Raw genomic sequence first — 15,487 nt, 5'->3', positions numbered from 1 at the left:
TTCTCCTTAGGTGCTGCATGGTTTAGTTCAGAGTGGTAGCACATCCCTTGGGTAAAACACCCAGGGCGTCTGCCCAAAGGAAGGAATGACATAGAAAAGGTATATATACTGTGCTCATGTGTTATTTGTATCAGAAGGTCATATGGATGCAGAGCCAGCACAGGTTTGCAATCAGTCGGACCTAGTTTTAAATCCCGACTGTGACACTTACTAGTTGGACAGCCCCTGGTAAGTGACTTTGCCTTGCACATCTGTTTGCTCACCCAGGATAAGCAAAGTAGCACTAATCTATCTCACTTGGCAGTGATGAAGATTAAGTATGAGGGTTAACGCCCCTGGGCAATGCCTGGCACAAAGCAGCAACTTGATAAATAACAGGTAATGTTATAATAATATTATTATTGTTATCTTTAATGATAATTCTGCCAGGGACCTTCATCCTCTACTTCTTCATACTAAATAAATCTTGACTCTTAGAAATCAAAGATTTTACAAAATATTAAAACTGGGTTTAATGATGCTTTCTTCCTTTTCATGACCAACAGAGTTATTTGCTCCGGTCCACTCCTTTTGATGGTGTTCTGCTGACTCTGACTACCGAGTTGGAAAAGAGGCAGCATCAGATGAGGGCCTGTGGAGGCTTCTAGGATGTTGGCAACATTCTAGTTCTGAAGCTGGGTGGTGGTTCCATGGTGGTTGCCTTTATAACAATTCATTAAAATGATACCATTTTTGTCATGTGCTCTTTTCAGGATAAATGTCATCCTTCACAATAAAAAAAATGAGAAGGAAAAGGAAAGCATACTCAGTAGTTGATTAAAACCAAAACCTCAAGCATTTAGTGAGCACCTCCTGTGTCCCTGGCATGGTATGAAGTGCTGTCCACATATAATGCGGTGAAACAGGTGTGACCATTCCCACTTGACGAGAGGAGGCTAACGCCAGGATAAGCAGCCTTCACAAGGCTAGACACCTAGGACCTGACTTGTCTTTCCAGCACATTGTCGCTGCCTCTCACAGTGGAGAGGTCTCTATGTGCAGTTGTTCTCTAGGTGGTCTTGATGGGATAATATTAGGAGTGTGGTATAGATTAGGGATGGGGGGATTGAAGCCTGGTCACAGTAGGCCTTTCATAGGAGACAGTTGTTTTTATTAGTCAGGTGAGTATAGAATAAGAGGTGAAGAGGCAGGTCTCCCAGGTACCGAACAGTATAAGCAAAGACAGGAGGCAGGAATGGGCAATGTGTGAGAAGGAACAAAACATTTGGTTTGGATCCTCAGGACCTACAGGATGAAATATTTCTGCTGGTTTCTCAGCCTCCTGTGGGCTCCTAGAATCCATTCAAAAGGCCAGCTTCCATCAGCAAGTCTCCATGGCTTGTCTTTTGCATCTTTTCTGGATACAGGTCTCCTACAGGTTCTGCTCCCTGTCTCTCCGAGATGGGTCTCCAGGGGACATTGTGCTTCCCCCTGGGGCTCCTATTGGGCTCTGTGCTTTTGGTGGCATCAGCCCCAGCCACCCTTGAACCTCACGGCTGCAGTGACAAGGAGCAACAGGTCACTGTCAGCCACACCTACAAGATTGACGTGCCCAAGTCTGCCCTGGTCCAGGTGGAGACTGACCCTCAGCCCCTTAGTGATGATGGGGCCTCACTCCTGGCCCCAGGGGAGGCTGAGGAACAGAACATCATCTTCAGGCACAACATCCGCCTGCAGACGCCACAGAAGGACTGTGAACTAACAAGCAGCGTCCAAGAGCTCCTGGCCCGGGTGAAGAAGCTGGAGGAGGAGATGGTGGAGATGAAGGACAAGTGTGATGTCCAGCGCTGCTGCCAAGGGGCTGCTGGTGAGTTTGCCACTCATTCAACAAACCATGCTACGTGCCAGGCGCTCTCTGTGAGTCTGGTGCGCTCCCACCTCACTCTTGGGGCGGGTGGGGGGTCTTGTCCTTGGCACTAGCTCCAGGCAGTATCTGCAAGCCTCGGTAGACAGGGCCCGGCAACGCTTACCGTGAGTCTGGACTCCTGGGTTTACGCTCCTGGGTGCTCTTTGACCTGTGAATCCAATCTCCACCAGAAGAGGGAGCAGTGGGAAGGAGAGGAAAGATGGTCGGCCTTGGAGCTAGACGAGACGGGGTACAAATGCCCCAGTTTCGTCACTATTTAGTGGTGTGACTCTGGGTAAAATCCTGAAGTTTTCTAAACCGCCCAATTAGGATAATTCTATCAACTTGTCCAGGTCTGAGGACTACAGGTGCTATACAGAAGTTTCCAGGCCCATAGTAGATATTTAGCAAAGCGGATCCAAATCATAATGAGGGGTATGTTGGCATACCTGTTTATGCTGGAGGAAGTGCTACCGTTGAGAGCATTTCCTGTACACCAGAGGGACAACTGGGCACCAGGGCCACAGCCATGAATGACACAGCACGGACTGCTGCGGAGGAGCCTCCAGGGCAAAAATGTCTAGGAAGGAAAGAGGGTGTTCTGAGAAGCAGGAGCTGGGCTGCTGACGGCCAGGGGGTTAGAGAGGGGAGCCTGGGGGATCCCTTTTCCCACCCCTCCCCATAGTGTGACTGGGCTATTGGGTAGCTTCTGCAGGCCCACTTTTCCAGGATCCAGTTTGGGCTCATTTCCCAAGGACCCAGCCTTGCTAAGGTCCAGCCTGCTCCCAGAGAGCCTGGATCTCACCTGCCAGCCGGCCCCCCACCCCCACCCCCGGAACCCTGCCCCTCAGCACAAGCTGGCGCGCTGACCCCGAGCTGCAGCAGTCCAGGCGTCTTCATTGTTAGGTCCTAAATACTTAACCACCATTTAGAACGGAGGGAACCAGAATTCACCTGAGCGCTTGGATGAGATGGGAAAGGGGAGAGACTTCACGTGGCGTTTGGGGGCGTAAAAGCAGGACACGTTTGTAGCTGTCACAGGTCAGAGTCTGGCCCAGGTTGGAAAGGGCAGACCTCCATCTTCGTCCTGGGCCCTGCCCTCCGAAGAACGCGCTGTGCGGGGCCCAGGCCGGGCCAGCCCGCTCGCCGGCCCTGCCCCCAGCCTGCTTTCCTCTTGCTGGTAGGTGGGAGCCTCCACTGCAGCGGCCACGGGACCTTCTCGCCGGAGACCTGCACCTGCCGCTGCGAGCAGGGCTGGGAGGGTGCCGCGTGCGAGCGGCCCGCCTGCCCCGGGGCGTGCAGTGGCCACGGGCGTTGCGCCGCCGGCCTCTGCGAGTGCGAGCCGCCCTACGTGGGCGCCGACTGCGCCTACACCGCCTGCCCCGACGACTGCAGCGGGCACGGCGCGTGCGTGCGCGGCGTCTGCCGGTGCCACGAGGACTTCACGTCCGAGGACTGCAGCGAGCGCCGCTGCCCGGGTGACTGCAGCGGCCACGGCTTCTGCGACGCGGGCGAGTGTTACTGCGAGGAGGGCTTCCGAGGCTTCGACTGCGCCCAGGGTGAGAGCCGAGAGGCCCGACTCCCTCCTTTCCCTGCCCCGCGCGGGCGCCATTTAGCCATCATGACACCCGGTCCTGCGCGGGGCCGCGGCCTCTAGTCCACCTCGGAAGCCCTGGGGGGGCTTGTGAAACACAGATTGCTGGGTCAGCCGAAGTTTCTGAGGCAGGGGGTCTGGGGTGAGGCCCGAGGATTTGCATCAATAACCAGTTCCAGATGATCCTGATGCTGCTGGTTTGAGAACCGGTGGTCTTCTGTGATCTGCTGGCGCTGTGTGTGTGTGTGTGAGTGTGTGTGTCTGGGGGTGTGTGAGTCGGTGTTAACTCCCAACCACATAACTTCCCGCGGGGGTGGGGGGGGGGTGTCCAGAGTGGTGCTCTACGCAGGCGCTGTGTGCTCTAACCTGCCGCCAGTGTTAAGGATATAGTAGGTGCTCGGTGACCACACGTTGGTTATGCATTTCCACCCGTTTCCTCACCCTCTCCTCTCCTCTTCCTGTTCTGCATAGTGGTGGCTCCCCAGGGCCTACAGCTGCTCAAGAGCAGGGAGGATTCCCTGCTGGTGAGCTGGGAGCCCTCTAGCGAGGTGGACCACTACCTCCTCAGCTACTACCCTCTGGGGACGGAGCTCTCTGGGAAGCAGATCCAAGTGCCCAAGGAGCAGCACACCTATGACATCGCTGGTTTGCAGCCTGGAACCAAGTACATAGTTACCCTGCGCAACGTGAAGAAAGCGGTTTCCAGCGGCCCACAGCATCTACTTGCTACCACGGGTGAGGAAGCAGTGGGGTGCCTCGGTTTCCCAGGAAAGGCCCCATCTTAAATGTTTTCTTCCATTGTTCCCACAAATACCCTTCGACTACTCAGAACATTGCCCTCATTTGGCAGTTGAAAAACGTAGCTGTTGCAATCCTGGTTTCTGGAGAAAAATCTCAGTTCTTGCTCCCTTTTCTCGGCTCCTGCAAGTCAGTAATAGAGCCTGCTGGACTGGGGCTCAAGGGGTCTCTCCGCGCCTAAGATTAGTAAGGTCTGATTGCCCTGCAGCCACACACAAGCAGCCAAGGAGTATACCTGTACACCCAGGCCCTCACTGACGCTTTGAGGCCATTAAGCAAGTTGGAGGTGGGATGATGGCTGGAGATTTGCTGAAGCCGCCTGTATCAGATTCATCTTAGCAGGAAAGAGAGAGAGTAAACAGCGTAATTGAAGACAGTTTAGTGAAGAGGCATGGATGGGTAGGATTTGGCTGGTGAAGTACTCTAGGACTAGCATCAGTGGGGATCCACCCCATTCTGAAGGGGGAGGGATGGAAATTGGTAGTGGGACCCAAAAAGAGCTGTAGGAGAGGGTTGCCTGCAGAGGCACTTTGGGTAGAGATGCAGGCGGTCCACCATGGCCTCACTGGGAGGGAGGGAAGCAGATCAGTTGCTAAATTCTCTATCCTGCCCTCTGATATTCTGGTAACTTACTGGCTGAACGTAACAAGAAGCCAGAGGGCAAGGGGATCTGATTTAACACAATTCATACAGGTCATAATCTGGGATACACAGCAGGACAAAAGATGGATCTGGAGGGACAGAGTCTCCAGTGTACCACCAAATGTTACCAAAATGTTTGGAGAGACAAGCCTCACTGCTTACTGTTTAGAAATTCTTGTTTTCTCATGAAAGTTCTTCAAGCAACTTAGATCTTCAAGAGCTTGGAAAAACCTAGTTATTTGAGTGATTCTGATCCCTTCATTCACTCATCTTATTTTACTGAACATCTCCTGTGTACCAGGCACTATTCTAGATGCTGATAAAAATCAGCTGCCTCCACCCTTCACTAAACTCCTGGGGAGAGATCCAGGGACACCCAGATAGCTGGGCTTTTGGGCACATGGTTGTCTCTGCAGAAACATCAGGCTGCCTGTCCTGTTCAGTGGTGAGGATAGGGATGGCTCCATGTTGGAAAGGGCCATGAGAGACCTGTCATCCTGGGAGTATAATTTGTGATTGCCTTTATCGATCCCCTCCAGCCATAGACCCCTCAGGACACTGCTGGAGTCAAGCAGGTTGGGTTTATTGACTGTTGGCATGTGGGACAACACAGCACAGGGGTTGTGGGTATCTCAGTAAGAGCATTAGGAAGGACTGGGATAGAATTGGGGCTTGTGTTGGGTGATTTGGGGGAAGTTGAAGGCAGCAGGGGTTTGCTTTGGCTTGCATGCTGTCATCAAGGGGAGTTAACTCCATGACTGGTAACTTAGTGAACCTTATCTAGAAAGAGCAGACTAGAGAGAGGCTAAAGCCATCATCAGTGAAGAAGGGTAGTCACTCATATTAGGGGAGAGAATATTGGGTAGTTTTTGTGGTTTGGACAGTGTTCTTGTTTTTGCCTGTATTCAGACATGATTATGGAATGGCCTTGTTTTGTCGTCAGCTATCATGGCCACTCAGTGGCTTGCCTGATGTTGATGTTCTGTGAAATTGTTTATGCTCAATGGGAGCACACCCAAGCTTACCTGTGAGAACCAGGCCAGCTCCCCCTTTTTGTCTGTGGCTGCCTCTGTCTCTAGACAGGCCAGTGCCCACAGCCTCCCACTGAAGAGCAGAGACAGCTGTTTTGAAAGTCTTAGTAACCCCTCTTGGCTTCTGCGCTAGGGGCTTGGAAAATCTTGCAACTGTAAAGCTTGTCTTTCTATCTAATCTGATTCATGTTAAACCCATTCTGTTTGCTCCTCAGGGGAGCCTGGGTCCAAGAGACACTTATCCCCACAATAATCTTGAATATTTTCATTAAGTCTCTGCTTTTTCACTTGTGAGCTGTAGAGGACCCTTCTATGGTCCTTGAGTCACTTTCCTTACTGACCTCTTGACCTGTTCCCTTAAGGAATTCCCATCTTTGAAGGAAGAACCTGGAGGCTGGCAGATGGAAGCCAGTAGGTGGGAGGAAATTCTTCAGAGAAAAGGCTCTGTGAGGTTCTCTGTTCATAAGAGAGTGAATCAGAGACATTCAGACCCGAGGGACCTTAAGAGCACCAAGTTCACCCCCTGCCTGATACATAAATTCTCTGTCCCATGTCCTTGACAAGTGGTCAGCCCGCCTAGGGAGCATCTAGGGAGCACCACCAAGGTGGCGAAGGTGGGCACGTGACCAAGGAAGGGGCAAGGCTGAGAGCCTGGTGGCTTCAGACTTCAGGTCGGATGACATCCAGTGGGTATGGCCGTTAGATATGGCCCTTGGAACTCACGGTGCTCTCAAAAAAGCAGTCCCCTCCCCAGCCACCACCCAAAAGTTCTTCCCTTGGATCCATTCCTTCGCGTGAATCATTATAATTTCATTGTTTTCCAAGTGGAGGGATAAACATTTAGCCATTATTACTTGACTATGAATAGAGGGGTACAATAACTCTCCTCTGCAGGTTGGACAGGTTGGACAGCTGAGGTCACCAGGTCTAAACTGTGGTGGAAGGCGCAGGAAAGATACTCAGAAGGACCAAGTTAAAATTCACCTATTTTATAGTTTTCCCTAGGGTTAGTCTTCGTAGGAGAATTTGAGTGGCAAGGAAGGAGCTGTAATTTGGGAGATGGAGGAAGACACTGGTTGTATTATCAGTATTATACTCCAGAAAATTTCAAATGCATTCCCCACACTTTACATGGGAGAAGCTGAGCTTCTCCTCCTGGGATTGAGTCTTTGAGGGCAGGGTTCTGCAGCGAAAGGGTGTGTTTCATTCAGGGCAGCCTGACCCGTGGGTCCGGCGGTTTGGATGGCTGGTTGGAGAAGTGTGGTCCAGGGCTTGGCCCATGGCGGCTGGGATAGGGAAGGCAGCATGGCATCTGATGGGATGGGAGAGAGGAGGCTTTCCCAGTAGATAGTCTGTCCTCCATGGATAATGTGAGAGCCAACAGTTTATTTGCTACTTTGGTGGTTTTAAGATACCTGTTAAGGATTATGTCCTGGGCTGAAGCATGCTCTCAGTGTGTCAAGGAAGGGCACTGACCCGGTAGCAAATGTTCTGCTCCAGACCTGCCCGAGCTCTGCTCTTCACTGTTCTCTCCTGCCTTCCCTGACCCCTGCCCTAGATCTTGCCGTTCTTGGCACTGCGTGGGTGACAGATGAGACTGAGAACTCGCTTGATGTGGAGTGGGAGAACCCCCCGACCGAGGTGGACTACTACAAGCTGCAGTATGGCCCCCTGACAGGGCAGGAGGTGGCTGAGGTCACTGTGCCCAAGAGCAGTGACCCCAAGAGCCGATATGACATCACGGGTAAGAGCCAACACTGGGGATGTGGGACATTTGCTGTGGATGATGAGGTGGGGACAGTGTGCACAGAGGGCCCTGGGGCCCTAGGAATCACTTTGAATTCTGACCCTGGAAACTCCAGATAAGAGCCCAGTCTGTAGGTCTGCAGACCTGTGCTCTAGGGTCCCAGAGCTGACTCTGGAATCTCAGAGCACCTGGTTGACAGATTATAGGCCCAATGTCCTCTTGAAAACCCTGTCTGTGTCTCAGGGTGGATATGCTGGTACAGACATTCCTTTTGGAAGAACTGTGTGTATGTGTGTTTGTGTGTCTGTGTGTGTGAATGTGTGAGTGTGTGTGTCTGAGAGAGAGAGAGAGAGGAAGTGAGAGAGAGAGAGAGAGAGAGAGATTGGTTTATTAGGCATGCTGCATGGAAGGAGTGATGCTGGGAGGCCTGGGTGGGGAGGTCCTTGTCCCAACTGACCTAGTTTATCTGCTGAGAGCTGGAAATCTGATGGCCACTAAGGAAACAGGGCCATGCAGGGCTGGATCACATTTTGTGACTCCTGAAGCTTAGAGAATTTTCAGGGCTCTCTTTAAGGAAAATAATACACAATCATGAATACCCAAGTGAATATCCTTGGAGGTGGCCCGTGCAGGGAAGGGGGGCCTTGAGCCTTATTAGCTCCATGGGTAAGTCCTCCTCCACTGTCCACTCTGTGAGCTCCATCTTGGAAGGACATCTTGGGGTTCCCAGGGTCCGCGGAGCGGAGAGCAGTGTGTGTGCCTCCCACACGCTGCTCTCTGCCCGTACTTTGCCACAGTCTGGATTTCTGTGCCACAGAGAACAGTTACTCAAACCACTGCTGCAGAGAAATAACAAACAAAAAAGGGCCAAGCAAAGAAGAAAATAATGGAATACAGTTAGGCTAATTATTGCAATGAGGCGGAAAGAAACTTTTGAGGGAATAGGATTGTTGAGGGCAGAAAACCACTTGGGCTATAAATAAAATTGGGAAATCAGTGCTTGGCAGCCCAAGAAAGGAGCTCTGTTACCTTCACCTCATCCACTCTGGCCCCCTGCACCCCCGTAAGCCCCTCGACGACGCCTTGTATTCCACTGGCCCCACCACTCTTCCTCTGCCTTAGATTTATCTTCGGGTGAGAAGAATAGCCCCTCACCTCCCCTCATGAGGGAAATCCTGGGGGAGAGCAGCGTTGGGGGCAAGGGTCTGGAGCCCGAACTCACCGAGCCCTGGCTGCTTGTTGGCAGGTCTGCAGCCCGGGACAGAATATAAGATCACCGTTGTTCCCATGAAAGGAGAACTGGAGGGCAAACCGATTCTCCTGAATGGCAAGACAGGTAGGAGCTATTTAGAAGCACTATGAATATTTCTCCAGTTTGCTTTCTGATATTTTTCTTGGCTGACTCCTCTCTGGATAAAAACTCTGGGATTTGTATGTAGAGAGATTCTCTTTGTGTACTGACATCTATGTTGTAGGGCTGGGGAAGGGAAGGAAACTTTTCCTATTTGAAATGTGTTTTACCATTGAAAATTTCCCCTAGGATCTCGGAGTCAAGGGGAAAGGCCATTTCTGACATCTTTCTTCTTATTTTATTAGCTCTTATCACTGTATTATTTTTATTCATTATTTTGGACCTAGGCACACAACTCCCTATTACCTAAGACAGGTGATCTGTAATTTTTTCCCCATTATTCTTGTGTTTTTTCCCTGATGATCACACTCAAGCACTCTGCTTTAAAATGTCAGAAGATTTTAAAGACTCTCACATGGGAGCAGTGGTATTTTGAACATCTGTGGACTGTGAAAACATATATAATGACAGACATTATAAATCAGTAACACTTGACGATAGATTTGTAATTTATGAATCAGAAAATAATTTGAAATCCCTGTAGTCATATGTGCAAGCTAGTCCACGTAGCTTTGAGTTTTGAGCCAATGCTTGAGTCCATGTGGAATGGTGCATCATCCTGCAATGGTGGAGATCTTGCCAACCCAAGTCGGGAACCGGTGAGCTAGACTATCATGCCACTGGGGGAAGGCTAGTCCTTGAAGCTGGCCAAGAAGGGATCTTTGAATTTCGAGACTTCCTTGAAACGTGTTTTAGTTCTTTACACGATTCTGTCCTGGCAGGAGCTAGCCAGGGTGGTGAGATGGTGCAGGAATGGAATTCGCTATTTCGGTTGCCTAACAGATCGCATTATCTGTAGTGTGAAAGTTAGAGTCAGACAGTTGTAAAAGTAAAGCTATAACTTCATTTAGGAATGAGACAATACAGACTGTGCAGCCTGCCTGAGTGGTGGACTGGTAAAAACTTTTAGTGGGGTGGAAGATGGCAAGGACTTCCTTGTTTCCGGTGGCTTTCTTGTTAGCTGTGAATTCATTGAGAGCCTCCTATGCATCAGGCATTATGCTAACTGAGTACTTCTCATAAATGATCTCATTTAGTTTTCACCGTAACTGTGTGGTAGGTCCTAGTATTATTTCTAAGTCACTTAAAAAAAAAAGCAACAACAAAAAAACCTGGGAAGTTAAACTCAGAATTGCCTAGCTAAGAAATGACAGAGCTGGGCTTTGAACCTAGGATATCCGCTTTGGTGGACACAAAACTAAAGTTCCTCCCACTTTTACCTTTTCACTCATTGTTTCTGGCTAATTCTCCTACTGTTTACCTCCTAACTAGAAAAATTTCTGTGACTCCTCATTGATTTCGGACTGGATCTGACCATCCTGGGCTGTTGTTCTCCTCACTCCTACTTCCCAATGGAAAACCTCCCTGATGCTGGACTGTTCTTGGGGTTTCTTTTCTTTTCTTTTTTTTTTTTAGTAGACTCCACACTCAGCATGGAGCCCAACACAGGGTTTGACCTCACAACCTTGAGATCGAGACCTGAGCTGAGATCAAGAGTCGGGTGCTTAACCAACTGAGCCACCCAGGTGTCTCTGTTTCGGGGTTTCTTAACACAGAAGGCTTATCTCTGCATTATGGGTTTTTCATGTTATGCCAGCCTAGGAAACCCTCTACGGTTATCTCTAGCTATCCATTAATTCAATCAGGAATTCAGTTAATTCAAGCTATCAATTAATTAAACAAAAACTAATTGCAGAGTACTGCTGGGCACTAGAGACATCGTCCCTTTAGATTCTTCCAAAGATGAAAAGTCCTGGTCCTTGCCCTTCAGAGGCTCATAGCAATAAGATCACTCATCCTTCCAGGCTCAGCTCCAACCTTAGCCTCTCCACCGAGGCCTTGTGGGACCACATTAAAGAGCAACTGTTTTTGCCTCTGAGTTTTTAGAGCATTTAATCACACATGGCCTTGAATTGCTAGTTAACCTTTCAAATATGTTATCCCAACTAGAATGTGAGCACTCAAGAAGCATTTTTATTGTCAGTTATATTCTAAAAGTGGGATGGGATATTTTATTGGGTAGCAAATAAATTTGTGTCATGTGTCCAACGAACATAAAAAAAAAAGACACAATCATTTCTGAGGTCAGGAAACACTCTCAAACCTGGCTAGACTGTTCATTCATTTAAGGGGGGGGGAAGAATCTCTCTTTTCTCCAAATATTTTGCATTGCCTGAGATGGAAAAAGACATTGGAATCTAAGAACAGCATAACCATGTGCAGGGAAGAAATGACACAGTTCAGGTATTTTCCATTTAACAAGTCACTCAGTGGAACTAATCCACGAAAGGGAAGCGGTCAATTGAAAATTCTCACCCTTTAAGACACTCAGAGTGCACTGAAGCGACTTCCAGAAGCAGGTCAACTTCAGAGCAGCGAGCATCTGCCAGGCCAGTGTCTTCGGGGGAAAGGGCCCTGAACTTCGCTGCCAGACCCTCCCAACCACCCCACATCCAACGACAGGAGGGGCAGGCCACTAAGAGGTGATGCTACCCCTTTGTCCTCAGTTTCTTCATCTGTAAAAGGAAAGGTTGGACTAAATGAGCTTAAAGTCCCTCTTTTTTTTTTTTATATTATTATAAGTGTTTTCATAACTTCCATGATTCATGCATTTCTGTGGTGAGTCCAGAACAAAGGCCTGCTTGCTTTGTTATAATCCCACCAGCTCCCATGCCCAGCGGAACGTACAGCCTCGCATAGTCACGTGTTAACAATTTTCTTAGAATTTTTCCCTTTGACAGTGCCGTGAAATAGCAGTTTTGCCTCTCTTTGGATCTTTTTCTCTTTTTACTGCCTTCCAAACATACTGCTGCATTTGCAATGGCCCAGCCCCTAAAACTTTCCTTCTTAAACTCCTTCATGTTGCAAGATGAACTCCTGTCAACATTCAGAGCTCCTGCCTCCCACACAGCCACCCACGTACACCCAGTGGCTGAAAAATAATAATAATCTTCATCATTTGAGTATCCCCTATATTCTAGGTACTCAGGGCTCCGTACACATTATCTTTGTCATTATAATAGCATTACAGGCATTATTATTCCCATTTTACAGGTGAGAAAAATGGAAGCCCACACAGCTTAGGAGATCAGGGTGAACTAGTGAACGGTGGCGTTTGAACGGAGGGTTGCTTGAGGTCAAATCACAACCTTTCCAGAAGCAAAGCTAGAGGAGAGCAGGAAGAGAGGTTGATCTCTGAGCACATTCTCTACAAGTGAGGTCTTTGGGATAATTTTATTGCCACAGTGAAAGCAGTATAGGGGAGGCCTGAGGAAGCAAGGTGAGGGGACGCCTGGCTGCTGTAGTCCGAAGGAAGGCCTCACCTTCCAGGAACTCACTTTCAAACTAGGGGCATAAGGCCCTAACCTCCGTCTTTGCCCCCAAGCCCATATCCCTGTAGATTTTAGATCCTGGCTGTGCCATTTTCCACTATGCCAACTGGGTGATTCAGAAGTAGCCACTGGGAATGGAGAAAGCTATTCTGAATGCCTGAGGCCATGGGCTGGAACAGGGACATGTGAGGCTGGTGTTCCAGCAGACCTAGGACAGCAGTGCCCTACCCAGCCCGGTGGCAAATCTCATTATAAAGTGGAATAAACTTTCCCGATGTGCCCAGAGCCCTTAATTAGCCTCTTCTGTCCACTCAGTTTTGTAAAGTAGATCTTCTGAAGTGGGGAGGCCCTTTATTCTAACACATGCAACTCAAAGGTCTACTTACCAAGTCTTGTCTTAAGTCTTTGACCTTGAATGGCCCCGAGAAAGGTCCCATCAGGGCTGCTAGTGTCCAGCAGGTGGGAAGGAAGTTGAGGACTGGGAAGGAGAGCCTGTCTCCTCATTGAGGTTCCCGCTGTGACTCATCTGTGATTCAGCCAGCCGTCTGCAGCTACTGCTGTGTTCCTTGGAAAAACTGTTTATGATCCCCGCACCCCTTCTTGGCAGACAGAGAGGCTTTGGTCTTGCTCAGCTGGCTTCTTCCAGCCATGTGGCCCATCATCAGGATCCCATCACTGAGGCTCTCCTGCTTCTGTGTCTTGGTGTCTGGTTCCCATCCTTAGATTTATCACAGAGAGGAGTGCTTCACGAAGACCCTCCTTCTGGCTCAGGGTGGTGTGGTTAGGGGATTGATTGAGGGAAAGGGCAGAGTCCTGAGTTCCAGGCTAGCCAGGCCTCTAACTGGCTTTATGACCTTGGAGAAGTCATATCTCTCTGGGCTAGGTCTCTAGAACCCTGGCATGGGAGGATTCTGTTTTTCCTTCCTACTTTCTTACTCTTCATGGCCAAGATGCCTTTCCTGGCTGTCCATCCCTCAAGTGCTCTGGGACTGTTGAGGGAACAAGATGCATCAGGGCTGGTTACACTCACGTGGGCATGGTGGATCCTGAGAGGGCTGCACACACAGAGGTCCCTGACCCCACAAGGCAGAGGCTTATGCTGGGGGTCCTGCAGCTACGGTGCCAAGCGCTGATCTGGGCCAGGGAGGGGTGGTGAGGGGCACTGCTGGGACCATGGGTTGTACAAATGTGGTTCACTTTGGAGAGGATGAGGACCAGGGACTTTTTTTTTTTTTTAATTCTTATGTTAATCCCCATACATTACATCATTAGTTTTAGATGAAGTGTTCCATGATTCATTGTTTGTGCATAACACCCAGTGCTCCATGCAGAATGTGCCCTCCTCAATACCCACCACCAGGCTAACCCATCCTCCCACCCCCCTCCCCTCTAGAACCCTCAGTTTGTTTTTCAGAGTCCATCGTCTCTCATGGTTCATCTACCCCTCCGATTTCCCCCCCTTCATCCTTCCCCTCCTGCTACCTTCTTCTTTTTCTTCTTCTTTTTTTTTTCTTAACATATATTGCATTATTTGTTTCAGAGGTACAGATCTGAGATTCAACAGTCTTGCACAATTCACAGCGCTTACCAGAGCACATACCCTCCCCAGTGTCTATCACCCAGTCACCCCATCCCTCCCACCCCCCCCCCACTCCAGCAACTCTCAGTTTGTTTCCTGCGATTAAAAATTCCTCATATCAGTGAGATCATATGATACATGTCTTTCTCTGTTTGACTTATTTCGCTCAGCATAATACCCTCCAGTTCCATCCACGTCGTTGCAAATGAGGACCAGGGACTTTAAGAGGCAGGACTGTGGGGTGTTCTTGCCCTCTTTTTCCCCATCCTCACTTTCCATTCTAAATGTCCCCATTCCCAAGTCAGCACTGGTTTCCCAGATTGACATTGTTACCTTTGGAGGCTGTCTTCATTCCCTCCCTGTCCTCTGCAGAATCATGCTTTGCACAGAAAGGGGAGCAGGGTGGGGAAAGAGTTCTTTCTCCTGTGTACACCGGCCCCTGAGCATCCTCTGAGAGCCTGCTCCAGCCTCCAGAGGCCCAGGACGTGGCCCTGTTGTTGTTTGCTCCCGATTGTACTGCTCACTCAGCCCAGCCTGTCTCCCAAAGGCAACAGTGTAAGACTGTTTCCCTGTTCCAGTTGTCACGACAAGCTCCAGTTCCCTGCTGCTGCTGGATTCAGATTGCAGGAAGCTTTCAGATCACACTTGATTTTATTTATTTATAGTTCTTATTTCCATAAGAAAAGGCTGGTGATAGTGCTGCTCGGGGGACATAGAAAGTGGAGGTGCATTGACAGATAGGAATGGTTCACATCTTGGCTCTAGCACTTTTAAGTGTCCAGGTGCAAATTCTTGGTCCCATTCTCCCCACCTTCTTTTGCAAACTCTGCCCTCCCTCAGATCTCTCCATCATCTCTGTAAAGGGTCACCCCCTTCTGCAAATCGCTCAGGCCTCAAAATAACATGGATGGATGGAAGGATGGATTTGTGTCCCACATGAACTCCATCAGCAGATTCTGACAAGTATACATTTGAAATCTCCCCAATCCAACCTTTCTCATGACTTTCATCCCTGACACACTGGTCCACATTCCTGTCTTCTCCCACTGTTGGGGCAGCCTCCCAGGTGACCTCTACTCTCGACCCACTACACCCCTACTCTCTCTGGCAGCCAGAGGGGTCTTTTGATAGCGCAGGTCATGCCATTCTTCTGTGCCAACCCCTAGAAGCTTCTTATCTCATTCAGGGCAAAAGCCACAGTTGTTGGAGGCCGCCCACAGTCCACTCACCCCTCACCTCCCTGGCCTCACCTCCAGCACTCAGCTCCCTCACTGACTCTGTCCAGATGTTTTGGCCTCTTGCTGTTCCCTGAATATGTGGAGCAGGGCCTTTACATATGCTGCTCCTTCTGTCTGGAATGAGGTTCCCAGACTGTATGTGGTCCACTGCCTCATTTCATTTCAGTCTCTGTTCAGATGTTCCCTTCCTGGTGAGCCAGTTCTTTCCTGACCTCCCTGTCTAAGCTCAC

General features: G+C 49.6%; 1 protein-coding gene across 1 annotated transcript in view; it reads left to right on the top strand.

Annotated features, from left to right (window-relative positions):
- Positions 1-1,243: 1,243 nt before the first annotated feature.
- TNN (tenascin N) overlaps positions 1,244-15,487 on the top strand; it is a 53,661-nt gene continuing 39,417 nt past the window's right edge. The window contains exons 1-5 of the mRNA XM_064594285.1: positions 1,244-1,846; positions 3,070-3,444; positions 3,951-4,214; positions 7,509-7,694; positions 8,944-9,033. Coding sequence (XP_064450355.1) covers positions 1,441-1,846; positions 3,070-3,444; positions 3,951-4,214; positions 7,509-7,694; positions 8,944-9,033 — 1,321 coding nt within the window. The 5' untranslated portion in view covers positions 1,244-1,440. The remainder of the gene's footprint in view (positions 1,847-3,069; positions 3,445-3,950; positions 4,215-7,508; positions 7,695-8,943; positions 9,034-15,487) is intronic.

This window comes from Mirounga angustirostris, unplaced genomic scaffold, assembly GCF_029215605.1.
Source record: "Mirounga angustirostris isolate CCGP_5_RB_7025 unplaced genomic scaffold, mMirAng1.0.hap1 SCAF_6, whole genome shotgun sequence".
Taxonomy (NCBI): domain Eukaryota; kingdom Metazoa; phylum Chordata; class Mammalia; order Carnivora; family Phocidae; genus Mirounga; species Mirounga angustirostris.
Note: the sequence above shows the minus strand (reverse complement) of the source record. Positions and strands in the feature narration are given on the sequence as shown.